The sequence below is a fragment of the Rhipicephalus microplus genome, chromosome 4 (assembly GCF_043290135.1).
Source record: "Rhipicephalus microplus isolate Deutch F79 chromosome 4, USDA_Rmic, whole genome shotgun sequence".
Classification (NCBI taxonomy): domain Eukaryota; kingdom Metazoa; phylum Arthropoda; class Arachnida; order Ixodida; family Ixodidae; genus Rhipicephalus; species Rhipicephalus microplus.
The window spans coordinates 30,991,591-31,008,320 of NC_134703.1; the positions used below are offsets into that span (position 1 = coordinate 30,991,591).

The 16,730-nt window shown below is 48.2% G+C and overlaps 1 protein-coding gene across 6 annotated transcripts in view; it reads right to left on the reverse strand.

Moving 5' to 3' along the window:
- LOC119171824 (rho guanine nucleotide exchange factor 11-like) overlaps positions 1-16,730 on the reverse strand; it is a 150,416-nt gene that overhangs the window by 37,943 nt on the left and 95,743 nt on the right. For 5 of the 6 annotated variants that reach the window (XM_075892454.1, XM_075892451.1, XM_075892453.1 and 2 more), the window contains 3 exons: positions 3,594-3,652; positions 2,997-3,071; positions 815-1,229 (listed from right to left, as the gene is read on the reverse strand). In XM_075892454.1, the coding sequence (XP_075748569.1) occupies positions 815-1,229; positions 2,997-3,071; positions 3,594-3,652 (549 nt within the window). The remainder of the gene's footprint in view (positions 1-814; positions 1,230-2,996; positions 3,072-3,593; positions 3,653-16,730) is intronic. The other variant, XM_075892450.1, reaches the window with a different exon arrangement.

The following is a 16,730-nucleotide window of genomic DNA, read 5'->3' on the forward strand; positions in this document are numbered from 1 at the left end:
ACTCATAAGCCACTCCTGCTTTATAAGCACACTAAGGGCTACGACCATGTCTAACATACTATCTACCTTTTACAGCAACTTCTGAGATCCCAGGCTGCTAAGTTTTCATCGTTTCAATGCTCTGTATGGAGACGAGGCACAAAAACATTGATATATTTAATTCTAAATCTGTAGAAACATAAATAACTGACGGTGAAGTTATGCCATGCTACCATTAACACGAGCTAAAACATGCGGAGTTTAGAACACCTGAATGAGATTCCCCTGCCCAACAAGTTCTGTAATACACTCCAACCTCATTATGAGAAAGTTGCATATTACATGCAAATAAGCTTGTTATATTGAAAAATTCACCATAAAGGCTTATTCCTAACCCTATTTTTATTGCATGACTATATTTTTTTTACTTCGTTATACCCAATGTTTTGTTATATTTGGGTTCCGTATATTGAGGTGTGAGTGTAATGATTTTGGCCTTACCAGAATTTCTTCATGCCAAGCTGAGATCATGACCAAGACAGACAAGCACATATTTATTTGATTCATGCTTGGGAATATATATGCTGCATAATATGTAGAAACAACAATTATGCCTTTTCTTTCTATACTACTTCTTAGCTATTCACTGTGGTTGCAGCTTTAATCACAGGTAAACATGACTTCAGTGATGGTTTTGCATGCTGCTATATGTCAGCTTCTGTGGCAATATGAGGTTTTTCAAAAATGCATGACGGCTATTCTCCGACCTTTCTAAATATGTCTAAATTCTCGACTATTTTGAATACTTCTGCTCTGCAACACAGACAACACTAACCATGGCAAGCATCATGGGGCCGATGTCACCTATGAGTGGCTCCTGAGCTCGCCGCCGCTTCATTAGGCTGCTGAAGCCTTGATGAATCCGCAGCAGCTCGTCTAGGTTAGGGAAGAGCCGCTGCAGTAGTTCAGGAGCCAGCAGCTCCTGCTGCTGCAGGGGTCGCCGAAAGATGCGCTCAAGCACTTTGAGCGTACGCACATGTGACCGTTCCGTGTGGAACAGCTCGTTCAGCACATCCTGTCGCTTCTTCTCCTTGGGTTTGAGCTGCCGCAGGGTCTCGCGGCCCAGTGCAGCCTGCCAATCCGGTGGCTCCAAGTCCCACTCCAGGTCGGAGTCATCGAATGGACCAAGTGCGGGCACTTCACCGCGATGCACCGCCTCCCAGGACTGACTCGGACTCTCCAAGCTCCTGCTGGCAGATGTGCCATGCTTGTCATTCAAGCAGCACTTCAGCTAGCTATTTGCAATGTTAAATGACTTCTATTCGCTACAACAACTCTGCCTCTTTGGAGCCCCACCACCACATATAGACAAAATGGCCAATGACTGGCCAGAGTGAATTTCCTCAAGTGTCTCATTCCTACTTAAGCCGAAGAGAAATTTTTATGCACCCACTTTTGCTGCAACACCTGAAGACATACTGAGGAGCTTACTAGTGAGTCATCAAAGTGTGTCAAGGCTGCTTGTCAGTAGAACAATCTTGAGATCCGACACACCGCTTTGGAAAGTAAAGGTGCTCCATTTTGACCTTCAATTGAACTAAAAGTCATAATATGTATGACAAATTATTATAGCTTAAACCAAGGAACAATGAAATGTAATAAAAATATAGAACTGCAATCTAGTCACCACTGCTAACTAATAACTTTTCACAAAATCTGGAGTGCACTGGATTGTCATGTGGTAGCTTTGTCAAAGAGAAAACAAAAAAATTACCAACAGTGCTTGATAAGACACTATTACAACTAAGGCACATCTGTTGCAGCACACATGCAACCATTGTGTCTTTTGCTCTCATTTACGTGCCACAAGAATTTCGATTCCCTAAACTACCATCCAACTGCAAGTGCAGTTTCTCAGCCAAGGGCCCAGCAATGAGCTAGCCTCAGACACAGAATTTTGGCGAAGAGGAGCGAGTCCTAATTGGTGCACAGCCAATGAAAAAGCAAGGCTTCCTCCATATGTCGCTCACACCAGTTACTCACTAGTGCTGCATGAAAGCGCAGCGCGAGACATTGACGAAGAAAAGAAACGTAACACGCGCGAAACTGCAAAGCCACAACAACATCACTGCAGGGCCAAGGCACACTTCCCTAATGTAAAGAGCCAATTGGTAAGCTCATTGCTATGCAAATTTGCCAGTGGGCAACACTATGCCACTATATGGGTAAAGAAGACTGGACAAGCGCCGGAGAGGGGTGCAGAAAATGTTTTTCGATGCGAAAAATTTCTGCAATGCATAATGCTGTAATACTCTCTAAATATGTTTGCCTTGGACGCCTGTACAGATGTGCCAGCCAGTTTGGAGTAAACAAAAAAAAAAGCATGTTTACAGGCCCTTTCAGATTGAATGCAGTGTTTGGTAGCACCTATCGAAAACAGTGTGGCTTTGCTGGCATTAGTATTGCCCATAGAGACATGTTAAAAAAAAGAAAATAGCACAGAAAGCTTTATTGACCAACCAAAAAACAACCCCTTTAGTATTGTCTACTATTGTACAGTGTCAACACAATCAGCTACTGCACATCAACTGCGTTGCGAGCACAGACTATCGGAGAAAATTTCTTATGGTGTGCAAGAATTTATCTGTCATGGGGATGCTACAAGTGTTCGATATAAAGATTATATTACATATCCAGGTTTGACGTACTTGCTGAGCATTTGATACTGCTAGAGAACATACAAAATGACTTCGTTACATGTTTCCTCTTGCCTTGGCTTAGTAACACTACCTGGTAATGAAGCCACTGGTCTCTGAGGGCCTGCTTTTTCAAATGATTCTGGTTAGCACAGCTGCATCACAATGACATTCAGATATAGTCACCATTAGAAACTTTCCTTCCCATGGCATGAAAATTCTAAGAATTGGGAATAATAGCCATGTCCACACAATCTACAAAACTGCAACAGTCTACAGCATATTGCATGTAGTGTGCAAGGTAGATAGGAGGACGCTTACCTGGTAGAAAGACTGGAGTTAGAAGAACTGCCCGAGTTGTTGAGGTTGGTTGGCTTGTCATCAACGTCCACATCGCTGCACAAAGAAAATCAAGCACCGTTTGTAATGGTCATTGCATCAGCTTTTTCAGAGTTCGATGCCTTGTCTTACAATGTGCCAGACCAATTGCCAGGCAAAGTGTTAAGTCAAAATAGAATTTGCCAGTTACACCCTCGTCTGCAGCACATGCATATGGTCTTTAAACGTTAGCTTTTATACGGTCTAACATCTTTTATGCAGCATACCTCCACACCAAATCACACATAAAACAAACTTTTCAGTCCAAGTTATTTGTTGACAAAGGGCACCAACTCATTGTACCATCATTTGACATGTCTAATGTAATTATGCGCACTCTATGTGACCCTCCTTAACCAAATACAAAAACAGCCCACAGAAAAAGCCTTCAATAACATGTACATGTCACAGGATTTCACAAACATTAGCATGTGCATTCAAATTTCCACCAGCTGTTGTGCTATTACGTTTGGGCTGTCACATTGTGTGTACCACTGCACATCAAGTTTGTCTAAGAAAGACAGCAGCGCGTACACTCACCTCTTGGACCTTGGGATGTTGGGGTCGCTACGCTTCCGATAAGATGGCCGCGTTTCTCTCTGCACATAAAGACAGTCCACCACTGTTAACATCACTTCACATTCATTGTAACCAGAATCATAGCTTGAAGTTGTGCGAGGGGTGGAAGGGGGCACCCCTAAATTATCTCCCTGACTATGCCACTGGTTTTAACTTGAAGTTTTCTACAAGCCTGTTTAGCAACTGCTGTGGAATGTGTCACTGTAGCTCACTGGCAGCCCCAAAATATTGCCACGTTCCTTTCCTAAAGTTTTGTTATCACCCTGTTACAGTACGTTCAGCCCATACCGTGCCTACAATGTTCAAGAAGATTCGAGGCTTTAGCAGATAGTTTTGTTAAGATTACGCCCACTTCGGGAACGTCATTGATTATTGGGGAACCTACATCGCCGCTAGCGATAACGCTAGAATATTCGATGGCAAGGGTATAAATGCCGACACGCCCCACCGCTTATCAGTTAATTGACAACGGACACTCCACTCCGTTCGCCGGAATCAGTCCAAGACTGCTGCTGTAATCCGACTGTTTATTTGGGCGAACCTGTGCCCAGTAAACGGAGTTTATTATTCGACTCGCAGTGTGCTCCATTCGTCAACGTCACGACTCCGTGACAATATCTAGATTTCATTATAGCCAACAGTGTAATTCATATGGCAGGAAGAAGAGGAAACATTGTGCCTTCTTCAAAAGCGAAGCTGTTTTTAACAGCCTTTCATGTCCGCGGGCCATTAGCAGATAATAAACCAAAGAAAGTGGGTGAACCTCACTACAAGTAAATGCCACTCCTGCCACGAAGCACACCATATGCCCACTTCATTCAACCCCACTGCATTCGAATCTCACTCAATTAAATCAGCTAAAATATTAGACGAAGCGAAGGCTCTTCTGTAACCCATGAGCTTTGCTGTTCCACGAGTCTGCCAAGAGGAGCTGGCAGAATTTTTTTTTCAGACGGCCACAACCCTTTCTTCACTAAGTACACTACACCATCAACAATATATATATATATATATATATATATATATATATATATATATATATATATATATATATATATATATATATATATATATATATATATATCAACATACAACAATATAAATAGTTTTGTGTACAATTTTTCCACTGCATGGCAATAATTTTCTAAACTGTATCAGAGAATAAAGGAGTCAGCAAAAACGGCTATGAGCGTTGTGGAGCAATCTCAAGGGAGCATGGAGGTCTGAAGTGATAAAAAGTCAAAGTTGTGTAACTGAAGGAAATTTTCTGACAAGCGGACCTGAATAGTATGACAAACACAGTTGTTATTCCCCTTATCCATCACCCCTAAAGCAAGAAAAAACTATTGTAGTACAATAAAGCACAAAATGATACAAGAGCAAATTCCGATCAATATTTTTGCATGTTCCAATCGTCAGTTGGACCCTTTTGTCAATTGGTCCGGCTGACCTAATCGATAATGAGGACGAGGCGTCGTTAGGGCTCCCCCAGAAAAAAAAAGAAGCAGCGGCCCATTTGCCGAGGCTCTACCTGTTTTGAGCACTATCCTATTGCGCCACTCACTGACGACGGCCACGCCAATGTGTGGGTGGAATTCCGGCTGAAACATCGCGGGTAGTGGTTCGTGAAGTGGCGCGCACACACTATGCCGAAAAGGTGTTTTACCTTGTTGTGCCTTGTGTCCGAGAGGACGCGTCGGCCAGCGGGTGGCCGCTCGGAGCGTCGCGACGGCATCGCGGGACTGGGGGCCGCCGTGGACCCGCGCCATGCGAGCCCAAGGTCGCGCCCCAAATAGCGCGCCCTGGACGCGCGCCAGCCGCTCCTTTCGCCAGGTTCGGCTGCGCAGCGACAGTGCATGGACAAGTGCTGCCGCACCTACGTACTAACGGCTCCAGCGGGCGGTCCAACAGGGCCGCGGCTTGTCGAGCGAGCTTGCGACCCCTCTCCACGCGAAAGGATGCCGGCGCTGCACCGTTTCGGAAGACGGTGATGTGCGCGCATTCATTTTGCACGCCCGCGTAGTGATTACCGCCGCGCGGAAACCGACAGCGCGCGGTGAACGCAACGCATGCGAAGCGAACGGGGATCGCGGCAGCGCGAGTCGGTAGGAAGAGCATCGACACAGACACGGTTAGTCCGGGTCACTGGGGGAGGAGGTAACGGTAGGGCGGGGAAGAGGCAATAACCAACGCTTCTCCGTATTTTCGGAGCAGGGCCGACAGCGACATGCCGTTTCGTTGAACGTGTGGACGTTTCGGGTCAGGTCTAGTGAGTGACCCTCCCAACGCTCCCGCACGTGACAGCCCTGACTCTGGCAGAAGCGATGCTGACAAAACAAGCGAGAACCGCAAAACGGCACAGCATACGTTGACGTAACGACACCACGGAGGAGGAGGAGGAAAGAACTTTATTAAGAGTCCGGTGAGTAGATGGGGTGGGCGATTGGCCCCGCCTAGGTTACGGCCAGGAGTCCTTGAATCCTGGCGGCTTCCTCGGCCCACTGGACGGCCCACATTTGGTCTTCACGGAGAACAGAAAAAAAGAAAGTGCCCGGTCGGCGCGCTGGGAGAAAAGTGTGAAATAGATGACGTCCACGATGACGTCTTAGCGGCCGCATCACGGATGTGCCACATGCATTGAGCACAATGGCGGCGTTGCTATGGTTACGTAGTGCGGCGCGGTGCACAACGGTGGCGGCATGTGCGCATACATAGTAAATACGTAGCTCTTGTACCGAGCCGCGGCGGCCTGGAGTTATTCGACGGTGTGCTGCGTTTTTAGCTACGCGGAGTTCTCGGGGCGGTTGTTGTAGCCAGGCGGTCTGAACAAGAGCGTGAGGAACAAGTGTGCATTCACTTGCAGCGCGACGGATGAAGGATTAACAGTGCTCAGATAAATCACGCTAAGATAGCACGACAAAACGAAAAATGTGCAACACAATCTGCCCGATGAACACCTTGCAGGCCAGTGACAGTTGCGCAGTGTTCCTCATAGTCACACAGCCGACATTTCCGTGCCTCTCAAGACGAAGTATCACCGCCATAATCTACTTTTCGGCGTTACATATGTCTACAATAACAACCCACTTGATGGTGTTTTAACATTTATTTTCTACATTGGCTACGTTACTCATTTCTGGCAGGGCATGACACGTTCGAGCGTCATTCACGTACGTTGTTCACAAGTGCGCCACAGTTGCACAGTGCTGATTCCAGAGACGTCTTGCGCAGAACACACGAACGCCACCGGACGAGATGCATTCCAACCACAGAATCCGGTGCACGGCCGCATTTTAACCCGATAGCGTCAAAGAGCTCGTCTCTCAGAAATTACGGCGTCGGTGTTTGTAGGTTGTGACCGAAAAATCGAGAAAGATGCTAATAAAAGAACCCTGGCTGCCAGAGGGGATCGAACCCTGGTCACTTGCGTGACAGGCGGGTGTTCTATTTACCACACAGCCACGCCCCCCCTTTTTTTTCCTTTATTGCAGTGCTTCAACAATTTTCAACAGAACAACTGAATTATGAAAAACAAAATCAATATAAAAACAATATGAGAAAAACAAAAGTAGCAGCATGAAACAAAAGTGTTTTCAAAGAGACATACAAATTGCAGGTGCTTGTCGGAACAGTAATTTGGCTAGTCCGCAAAGGCATCATAATTTTCCCGTGCGCTAATAAATTCAAGATATTACTGCATATCTCAGAATATTCATGGTTAACTTCTTTCACCGCGAAAACGCTAAGTGATTTTTACCCACGGTTATCGCGGTGGCCAGGAGTGTTCAGATGGTTTCGGAACGCCACGCCGCCCAAGTGGGTTTTCAGATGTAAACGAGAAGAGAATTTGAACAGTTTTGATGGTTCTTATGAAGCGCAACACGACACCCGTACACGAGAATGCACAAAAGATCATTCGTGTCCGTATATGGGTTCGCGTTCCATCTGAAATGTTCTTCAGGTGATCCACGAAGATTGCAACCCTTGTCCGGTCAATATGGCCGACTTCCGGCTTCGGACAAGAGTGACGTCAAAGCCTCCTCTTCCATTCACCATGAGCGATACTATACGTAACTCTGCCAATGTTCCTGCCTATCCACTTCCGGTGCCGATGCACACAGAAGAGCCTACAACGATCGATGTTCACGCGAACGACACCATGTCAACATGCAGGCAGAGAAGGCTTGATGCCCTGCGCTCCATTGCAAATTGTAACCGCGTTCGTGAAGGCAGGCAGCGCTGAATGTCAGACGTTTAGTTGGCTTAACAGCCGATTTCGCTGACCTCTGGCAGACACGTCTTCATGCAAAGTAGAGATGCCTCAACGCAAAGCGCGGTTTGCTTCACGCGCTAAGGAAAACACCGGCTTCGATTTTTTGGTTAAAAAAATAAAAATAAGGCACTCGCCGTAAGTTCGCGGTGTCAATTCGGAAATCGTGGGTTTACTTCGCGTCATTTGCCCGACAACGTTTCCAACATCAAGCTTCGGTGCGCCGTTCATGATGAGCACAGACACAGAAAGGACAAGCGACACTCGAGCAACTGTTTGCGCTCTTTCTGCTAGCTCATGTTTAGTAATCCACATCACTATGCAATACCTAATACGGAGACGACGCCTGCGGGGAGCGATAAAACAGAAAACCACGCGCTGCAAAGCACGCCCATGCAAGTCAACAACAAAAAAGAGGGGGGGGGGGGGGGGACGTCAACCACATGCGGAAGCGAGTTGTGCCGTGTTTGCATGTCCCCGCCCGTATGCGGACCGCAGGGATTGCGTCGTATAATGTATTTAACGACGACTGCCGCACAGCGATGGCGAAGCTATATGGCTTGTAACCGACCAGCCGAGAGAAAACGTCAAAGCGTGGAAAGCTTGTCTAGAGGCGGCAAATACTGCAGCGTATACCACTACTCGTCTAACCACTGGGAAACGGTGCAACCGCTGTGAATAACTGCTGCTCATTTAAACATTTGTAGCGGTACAAGACTTCGATAATGTCATTATGCGCCGTAGCGTGAAGCGTCAATTTCCTTTTTAGCCCCCCCCCCCCCCCCCCACCCCAACTCAGATGTAAGGCTGAAAAGAAGCATAGAGCGTAAGCGATGCGGGCTGCCACGCTATATTACTACGTTGGCTACCGCCATCAAAAAATTAGGCAGGATAGGGCTGGGTGTCGTTTGCTGCACCACAGGCTGCCACCGTAGATTTTGCCGCACCAATGCGAGAGACTTATTAACAGACTATAGTGGGCCAATGTTGTTCGCGTTCGACTGTATCTGATGTTGGTGCACCAGAGGGTGTTCGAAGAGCGGGCTCTGCTTGCAAGTCGGAGACGACAGTGCGGTGGCACGGTACGAGGCCGACGCGGTTTATTCACGACGAGCCCCGCCCCTAATGGCGTGCCCCGTCGTTCGGCGAGGATACGCCCTCCGGCGGCAACACGGCGACCGCACACGGTCACGTAAACACGCCGGCCAGATTAATGCGGAATCATTACGCGCGGACGGACGAACTGGAGCAACAGCTCCTTTGACGCAACGAGCGTGGCCGAACGTGGAACAACACTAGAAACTTGTTACAGTAATTGAAGGTAAATCGGTCGGAATTCGGAAAGTGAAAAAAGCCTCACCGGCGACAGAGTCGCTTCGCGTGACACGGGGCCGTGCGAAACCGGTGGCGTAGCAGTGATCGGCCGGCATGGTGGCGGCATGCGAAGGCCCAAACAGACGATCGCAAATCTGATATCGCAGTAACAGCGTCGGAACTGAGGACACGATTCCTTCCTATAGAGATAACACTAACAAAAACCAGTGAAGCGTGTCTACGGATGAGACTGCGTGAAACGTCATATAACACGTCGCGGCCAGCGTAGGCAAGAACCACAGCGTATGCCGGAATATCGGAAACGAAGAGACATGCGGACGGGCTGCCAAATTTGACCATGCGCAGCAACACGCCATGAGGCCCTGCATCATTTTTTTTTTCATCGAATCACCTTACTGTCGGAGTTTAATACCCCACCAATCCACCACAGCACTTTTCTTTTAAGGGATGCGTCAAGATATACAAGTCATTAATCACATGGTTTACAGGTGCTTTGAGTGAGAGAGAGAGAAAGGAATGATTGGAAACAATATGGGGTCGGCTTCAGCTTGAGCACTCTTCCCTTCCCAAGGCAGTTCTTCCCTCATTTCGTACTAAAGGGCGTGCTGAAGGCTACACAGGTAAGGCTGGCAATTAACCAATAAATATACGTAAGGTGGTGGTGGTATAAACATTTTACTACAGAAAATGTACCAGAGAGTTGCGGCATGTTGCATGATTGAGTGGCAAGACCCTATTCCGGGATGCCAATGGAGTTGGCCGCTGCTCGAGCGCGCCTCACCAAGGTTTGATTGATTGATATGTGGGGTTTAACGTCCAAAAACCACCATCTGATTATGAGAGACGCCGTAGTGGAGGGCTCCGGAAATTTCGACCACCTGGGGTTCTTTAACGTGGCCCCTCACCAAGGAGCGTTAAGCATACGTAAGCGCGCCTCGTGACCTCCAGCACTTAATTTTATTACACACGCCGGCTCACTTCAGAGTGATCACGAGCACGAGGGGCGCGAATAATTGTCGGTAAGTATGCGGCAAACGAATGCTCAAATCGACCAATGGCCACGTTTCTACGCCTATTTGGAAAGAGTAAGCGATTTGCAGCTGTCTTAAAAACGCAACGGTATATTCCTTGCTGCGTGCGGCACTGTAATGTTTGACACACACGTCAACAAGGCATGCAGCGGCGCGTAATGTATAACGGACAAGTTTCAGATATTTCGCTAATTCGCACCGCAACTAATTAGGTTTAATGAGCATTGCAAAACTGTACTTGCAGTATGCAAGGATTTCATGAAAGTTACGAACGGCCATTTATTATTATTATTTATTTGACAAGTGCGGAAAAGGAGCCATTTCTTTCCCGCCGTTGTCGTGCGAAAAGCAGAACGCAGCACAAACTTGGCGATGTTTTTAAATATTCAAAAAGCACTGCGACAATGTCACGCGCGTAGCCACTTGTGGCCAAACACTGCGTGATAGCCGATCAGAAGCAAATGGCAGCGAACCATGCGAGCCAGTGTACACGAATTACAATATCATGCATAGGTAAGCACCGCGCTGCTCTAACAAGATAAATACGGGAGGCACATTTGCGTGCAAGATTGCTGGACACGTGTGTAAACGCACCCTCAGCGGCACTGTCCCGAAAACAAATCAGGTACCTTTACTGCAGAACTTAAAGAATTTGGAATAGCAAGCTTAAGGAATCGCAAGCTAGTAACGTCAACTAGTAACGCGCGCTAGTAACGTCAATTCGCTCTTTAGTCAACCAGTCACGATGCCCAACTTGCTGCTCCTGGAAGAGTGGCAACCGCATTGATTATGTCGGGTGCCAATACCAAGACAGAGACTATAGCTAACTACCTGTTTATAGCATCAGAACATTTCTTTCTTTTTACGACAGAGCTGTTATGATCGAGGTTCGCCGTGAGTAGTGGATAGGAAATCGTCATTGCCATGAACGGGCACCCGCTCAATCTTCGCCCAAGAATTTCGTACAGGTGGTTACCAAGAAATCTGAGAAAAGGTGAAACGATTTCTTCGCTTTCAGTAGTACACATGCGTTTTGAGAATTCCACAGTAGAGCTGTTATGCTCTAGCTTGACCATGTGTCGTAGATAGAAAATTATCATCATCATCATTAATCGGCGCGTGCTAAAGAACCATCCAAGCATTCTGTATGCAGATGTTTAACAAGAGAAACTAAACGTGCCCTCCGTCTCTACTATGTCGCAGCCCTGCGCGGCGTAGTGCTTGCTACGCTAACTTGTTATTATTATTAGTTTTAATGATTAGCTGTCGCGATTATGACGTCAACGTTTCCCGCCGACAGAACGCATGTTAATGCGCTATTTCTAGCTGGCATTAGCCAATGTCCCTGCGATCTCTCATCAGTTACCAGTGCTGTTACGGAGGCGATGAACGATCCTCGAACAGAAGTAGGGGGAGCCGCTGGTGTCTTCCGTCACGAACGAAATCACAAGGAAATATGGCCCACCGACTCGAGCCGTGCCTTGCACGTTTTAAAGGAGCGTGGTGCACTTCAACATGACCTTACACACGCCGCCCGAGAAGTGGCTAATTGCAAAGGCTATAAGGATAGAGCACAAAAGTGCGTCCTGACACTGTGCTCACCAGCCCCGCCGCGGTGGTCTAGTGGCTAAGGTACTCGGCTGCTGACCCGCAGGTCGCGGGTTCGAATCCCGGCTGCGGCGGCTGCATTTCCGATGGAGGCGGAAATGTTGTAGGCCCGTGTGCTCAGTTTGGGCGCACGTTAAAGAACCCCAGGTGGTCGAAATTTCCAGAGCCCTCCACTACAGCGTCTCTCATAATGAAATGGTGGTTTTGGGACGTTAAACCCCACATATCAATCAATCAATCAATCACTGTGCTCACCAGGCTGAGCGTCCGGCGCATGGCGACACGGCGCAGCGTCTCCGGCTCTCCGACGGGCATCGTGTTCCCGAAATCACTGAGCGGGCGCCTGCTGCACCTTCTTCCCTCACCGGAGTCGTCGCCCGGGGAGACCGCGAGCGATCTATACCGCCCGCTGCGCCACCGTATAGCCCCCTCCCAAGGTGTACAGGCGAAGGCCCGAGTGAGGTTTCTCACTTGCGTAATCTCGCTTCTGGCGGCACCTCGGGACAATAGCGCACGTCTAGTTCACAGTCCCAAGGGAACTGAATGGGAAATAGGCTGGGAAAAAAATACATCTAACAAAAAAAAAAGAAACAAAAAGCTAGTCATCAAAATCGACGCTCGGTTCGATATATGATCGGAGATCCACTTAAACATTTTGGTAAGCGGGATCAAATCCCGGCTGCATTTTCGACGGAGGGGAAAATGCTGTAGGTCCGTGCGCTCAGATTTGGGTGCGCGTTTAAAGAACTCCAGGTGGTCGAAATTTCCCGGAGCCCTCCACTATATACGGCGTCTCTCGTAATCATATGGCGGTTTTGAAACGTTAAACCCCCACATACCAATCAACCAACATTTTGGTAAACTTGCACTAAAAACGCGTGACTTCTCAAAACGTTTCAACAGAAACGCACGTACGGGTCGCATAATAATACGCTTATAATATTATAGGAAGCTACGTACTTTTTGCCGCGTAATTGAAATTTCGCCCACCTCTGCCACATAAGCGATAATCGATGTCGCTAACTTGTTCGTTTATTTCCCCAGATAAGATATTTATGTCCCTAGTTTCCATTCAGTCATGGCAGGGCGCCGCTGCCGACGCTGAGAGATGCGGTGAAGCAGGGGCGTAGCCAGAACTTTTTTTTTTTTCGAGGGGCAGGAGTTCAATCATACACCTTGTATGTTCATGCATTTGTATGTGTGCGCGCATAATACGCAAGAAGAAATAAAAACTTCGGGGGCAGGAGTAACCCCCCTGGGCATGCCCATGGTTAACTAGAAGCTACGCCCCGGCGGTATGGGTGCTTTTCCGAAACGGCGCGGAAATTTCAAATTACCAGGGACGTGGGAGTACGGTCCCTAGAATACAGTGGGAGTGAGCGCTTACTCGGAATTCCTGCAGGGCCATACTCTTGCTTATCTCCACTCTTGTACGTGTACAAGAGTGGAGACCAGTGTGTCCAAGCTTTGACAAATGCATTGAACAATTGATGCTACGAACGAAGCGGTGAATTGCGCACTACGCTCGAACATATAAAGAAAAAACAGCTTTTTAATTGTTATTTTTAATCCACCGAGTGCTCTACAGCTACCTCAATTACATTTTGGTTCCTATACAAAAAAAAAGTCTCTAAATTGACAGCCCAACGTTCAACTCGCTAACTTTTGCCATTTCTTCTTACTTTTCAGTCACCAACTTCCCAACAGTCTCCTATGGTGAATTCGATTAGCTGATTCGGAGCACTTTGGGCAGAAGCTTTTTCTCCTCCAGGTAAAGCAAGTGCGTTCCATTGAAAGATTGATAGTCGGCCCTGTACTTTTCATTGGCAGATCTGGAGCAGCTCTCTCTACTCCGCGAAAAGCGGCGGATCTAACATGAAATAGCAAGCACGCTGCGCGGAGCGTGGCATTCCAAGCGACCAACGCTGGGCGCTGCTTGAACGCTAGCGCCCCCTGCCATTGGTTCTGGAGGGAGCGACTGTGTTCCGTTAGCAGATTTTCTTCGGTTGCCCTCCGCAGAGTTCATCGGCAACTCCGAATCTGCCATTGGAATTCACCACAATTACTTATTTCTATTCGACAGTGGACCCTTGTTTACCTTTCCAGCGCCGACATTTTTACAGAGCTGCCCCTGAAGCCCAAGGTTTCACGTAAGCTGTAATGCTACAAACGGGTGTATATGATCGCATGCTCTGCAAGGGAATCTTAGCTAGCCCTACTCGACCATGGCGATGGATGCATGGAACGTATTTTTTCGAACATTTAGTTGCATTCTAAATAGCGCGGCAGCTGATACGAGGGTTTACTGCTAAGCCAGGCTAAGCTCTTTCCGTCAAGAAGCTGGCGCACGTGTCGCCACCGATAAAAAGGTGCTCACCGCCAGAGCCATGAGCTTTCTTGATCTTGTTCCGCGTTTATTTACGCAACTATTTTATCCGTCATAGATAGCACGTCGGAATAATAGCTGTCACAAAGATCCAAGCATCAATATATGCTTTTCGCCCAACGATTGTGGAAAAAAAGTTCGGCTAGAAGCTGTGCAAGATTGCTTTTTCCACCACTTTCACTTTCATTTAGCGTACACCACCTGCATAATTAATGAAACCACAAATACTTTTACACCATGATTTCCTGTACTTTAAAGGGGGCCCTGCAACACCTTTGGAGCATCGCCGATCGGTGGGCGAGGCTCCCGATAACACGCGAGCCAAATATTACGGCGCAGCACGCAGTCTGCAATTCGCAATAAATTGTCAAAGTCAGCTCAGGATTACTTTCTCTTTTCTCGACAAATGACGCTACAAGTTCAATATTCACTCGTCACAGACTCACAACCATTGGCTGATTTGAACATGTTGCGCTCGGTCATTACTGGGGCCACCGCGGGAAAAGCCGTGGCTTGTCCACGCGTGCGCGCGCAATCGCACTGAAAAGCCATGCACTCGAAGCAAAAAAAAAGGGGGGGGGGGAGAAAAAATGCTAAAGGTCACGAGGCTCGCGTGACGTATTTACTTTTCCTGTGACATCCCTCCCTGCTCAGCTTCTATCCAAGCGCGCGCGCGCAATCGCACTGAAAAGCCGTGCACTCGAAGCAAAAAAAAAGGGGGGGGGGGAGAAAAAATGCTAAAGGTCACGAGGCTCGCGTGACGTATTTACTTTTCCCGTGACATCCCTCCCTGCTCAGCTTCTATCCAAGCGCGCGCGCGCAATCGCACTGAAAAGCCGTGCACTCGAAGCAAAAAAAAAGGGGGGGGGAAATGCTAAAGGTCACGAGGCTCGCGTGACGTATTTACTTTTCCCGTGACATCCCACCCTGCTCAGCTTCTATCCAAGCGCGCGCGCGCAATCGCACTGAAAAGCCGTGTACTCGAAGCAAAAAAAAAGGGGGGGGGGAGAAAAAATGCTAAAGGTCACGAGGCTCGCGTGACGTATTTTCTTTTCCCGTGACATCCCTCCCTGCTCAGCTTCTATCCAAGCGCGCGCGCGCAATCGCGCTGAAAAGCCGTGTACTCGAAGCAAAAAAAAGGGGGGGAGAAAAAATGCTAAAGGTCACGAGGCTCGCGTGACGTATTTTCTTTTCCCGTGACATCCCTCCCTGCTCAGCTTCTATCCAAGCGCGCGCGCGCAATCGCACTGAAAAGCCGTGTACTCGAAGCAAAAAAAAGGGGGGGAGAAAAAATGCTAAAGGTCACGAGGCTCGCGTGACGTATTTTCTTTTCCCGTGACGTCCCTCCCTGCTCAGCTTCTATCCAAGCGCGCGCGCGCAATCGCACTGAAAAGCCGTGTACTCGAAGCAAAAAAAAGGGGGGGGGGAAATGCTAAAGGTCACGAGGCTCGCGTGACGTATTTTCTTTTCCCGTGCCATCCCTCCCTGTTCAGCTTCTAGCGCTTTCGTCGGGACGAGAGAGAAGATAATGCAATTCCATCGCACGACAACTCCGCTGGTACTGAAAGGATTTAAATTTTCTTTTCGGCGATGAATTCGTGAGGCAATAATAGGCTCCTAGTGAATCCATTCTATGGCCGCATGAAAAAGTTTTGCGGGGAAATTTCAAAGAATGCGACGAACAAAAAACGAGTGCCTAGTGCACCCGTCACTTTTTCGACAGGAAAGTATAGCAAGCACCCCGCCACGGTCGTCTAGTGGTTAAGGTACTCGGCTGCTGACCCGCAGGTCACGGGATCAAATCCCGGCTGTGGCGGCTGCATTTCCGATGGAAACGGAAATGTTGTAGGCCCGTGTGCTCAGATTTGGGTGCACGTTAAAGAACCCCAGGTGGTCTAAATTTCCGGAGCCCTCCACTACGGCGTCCCTCATAATCATATGGTGGTTTTGGGACGTTAAACCCCACAAATCAAAGTATAGCAAGCACAGTGTGTTACTTGCAGGTTCATAGAGAACAACAGTGCTAACTGTACCGGGTCAACGGAATAAAAGAGTTCCGGTAAGGCAGGTAATATTCTGAGGATGCGCACGGGCCAATTTCAACGACGACAGCGGACAGTCTTATTTCACATATTCCACGCAACATCCTTTCCGAAAGCGAACGCCAAAAGAGAAGTTCCAGAAGAGGCAACTGACGACAGGCGGCGCGTGCACGGCACCCGTGTCCCTTGTGGCCGAACGGTGCAAAACTTTAACCCGGCCGTGGCGGTCACGCCACGGCCGGGTTAAAGTTTAGCTGATGACTACTTTAGCTGATGCAGGCGACTGCGCCATTTAGGAAGCGACGACCCCCGCAACTGGATGTATTCGCGCTCGATATGAGGTATACCGCGGTCCTTCGGCACCACATCCGGAAGCGCGCACTATGCTCTACTTACCGCGTCGACGCGAATACGGTGGCTGCTATG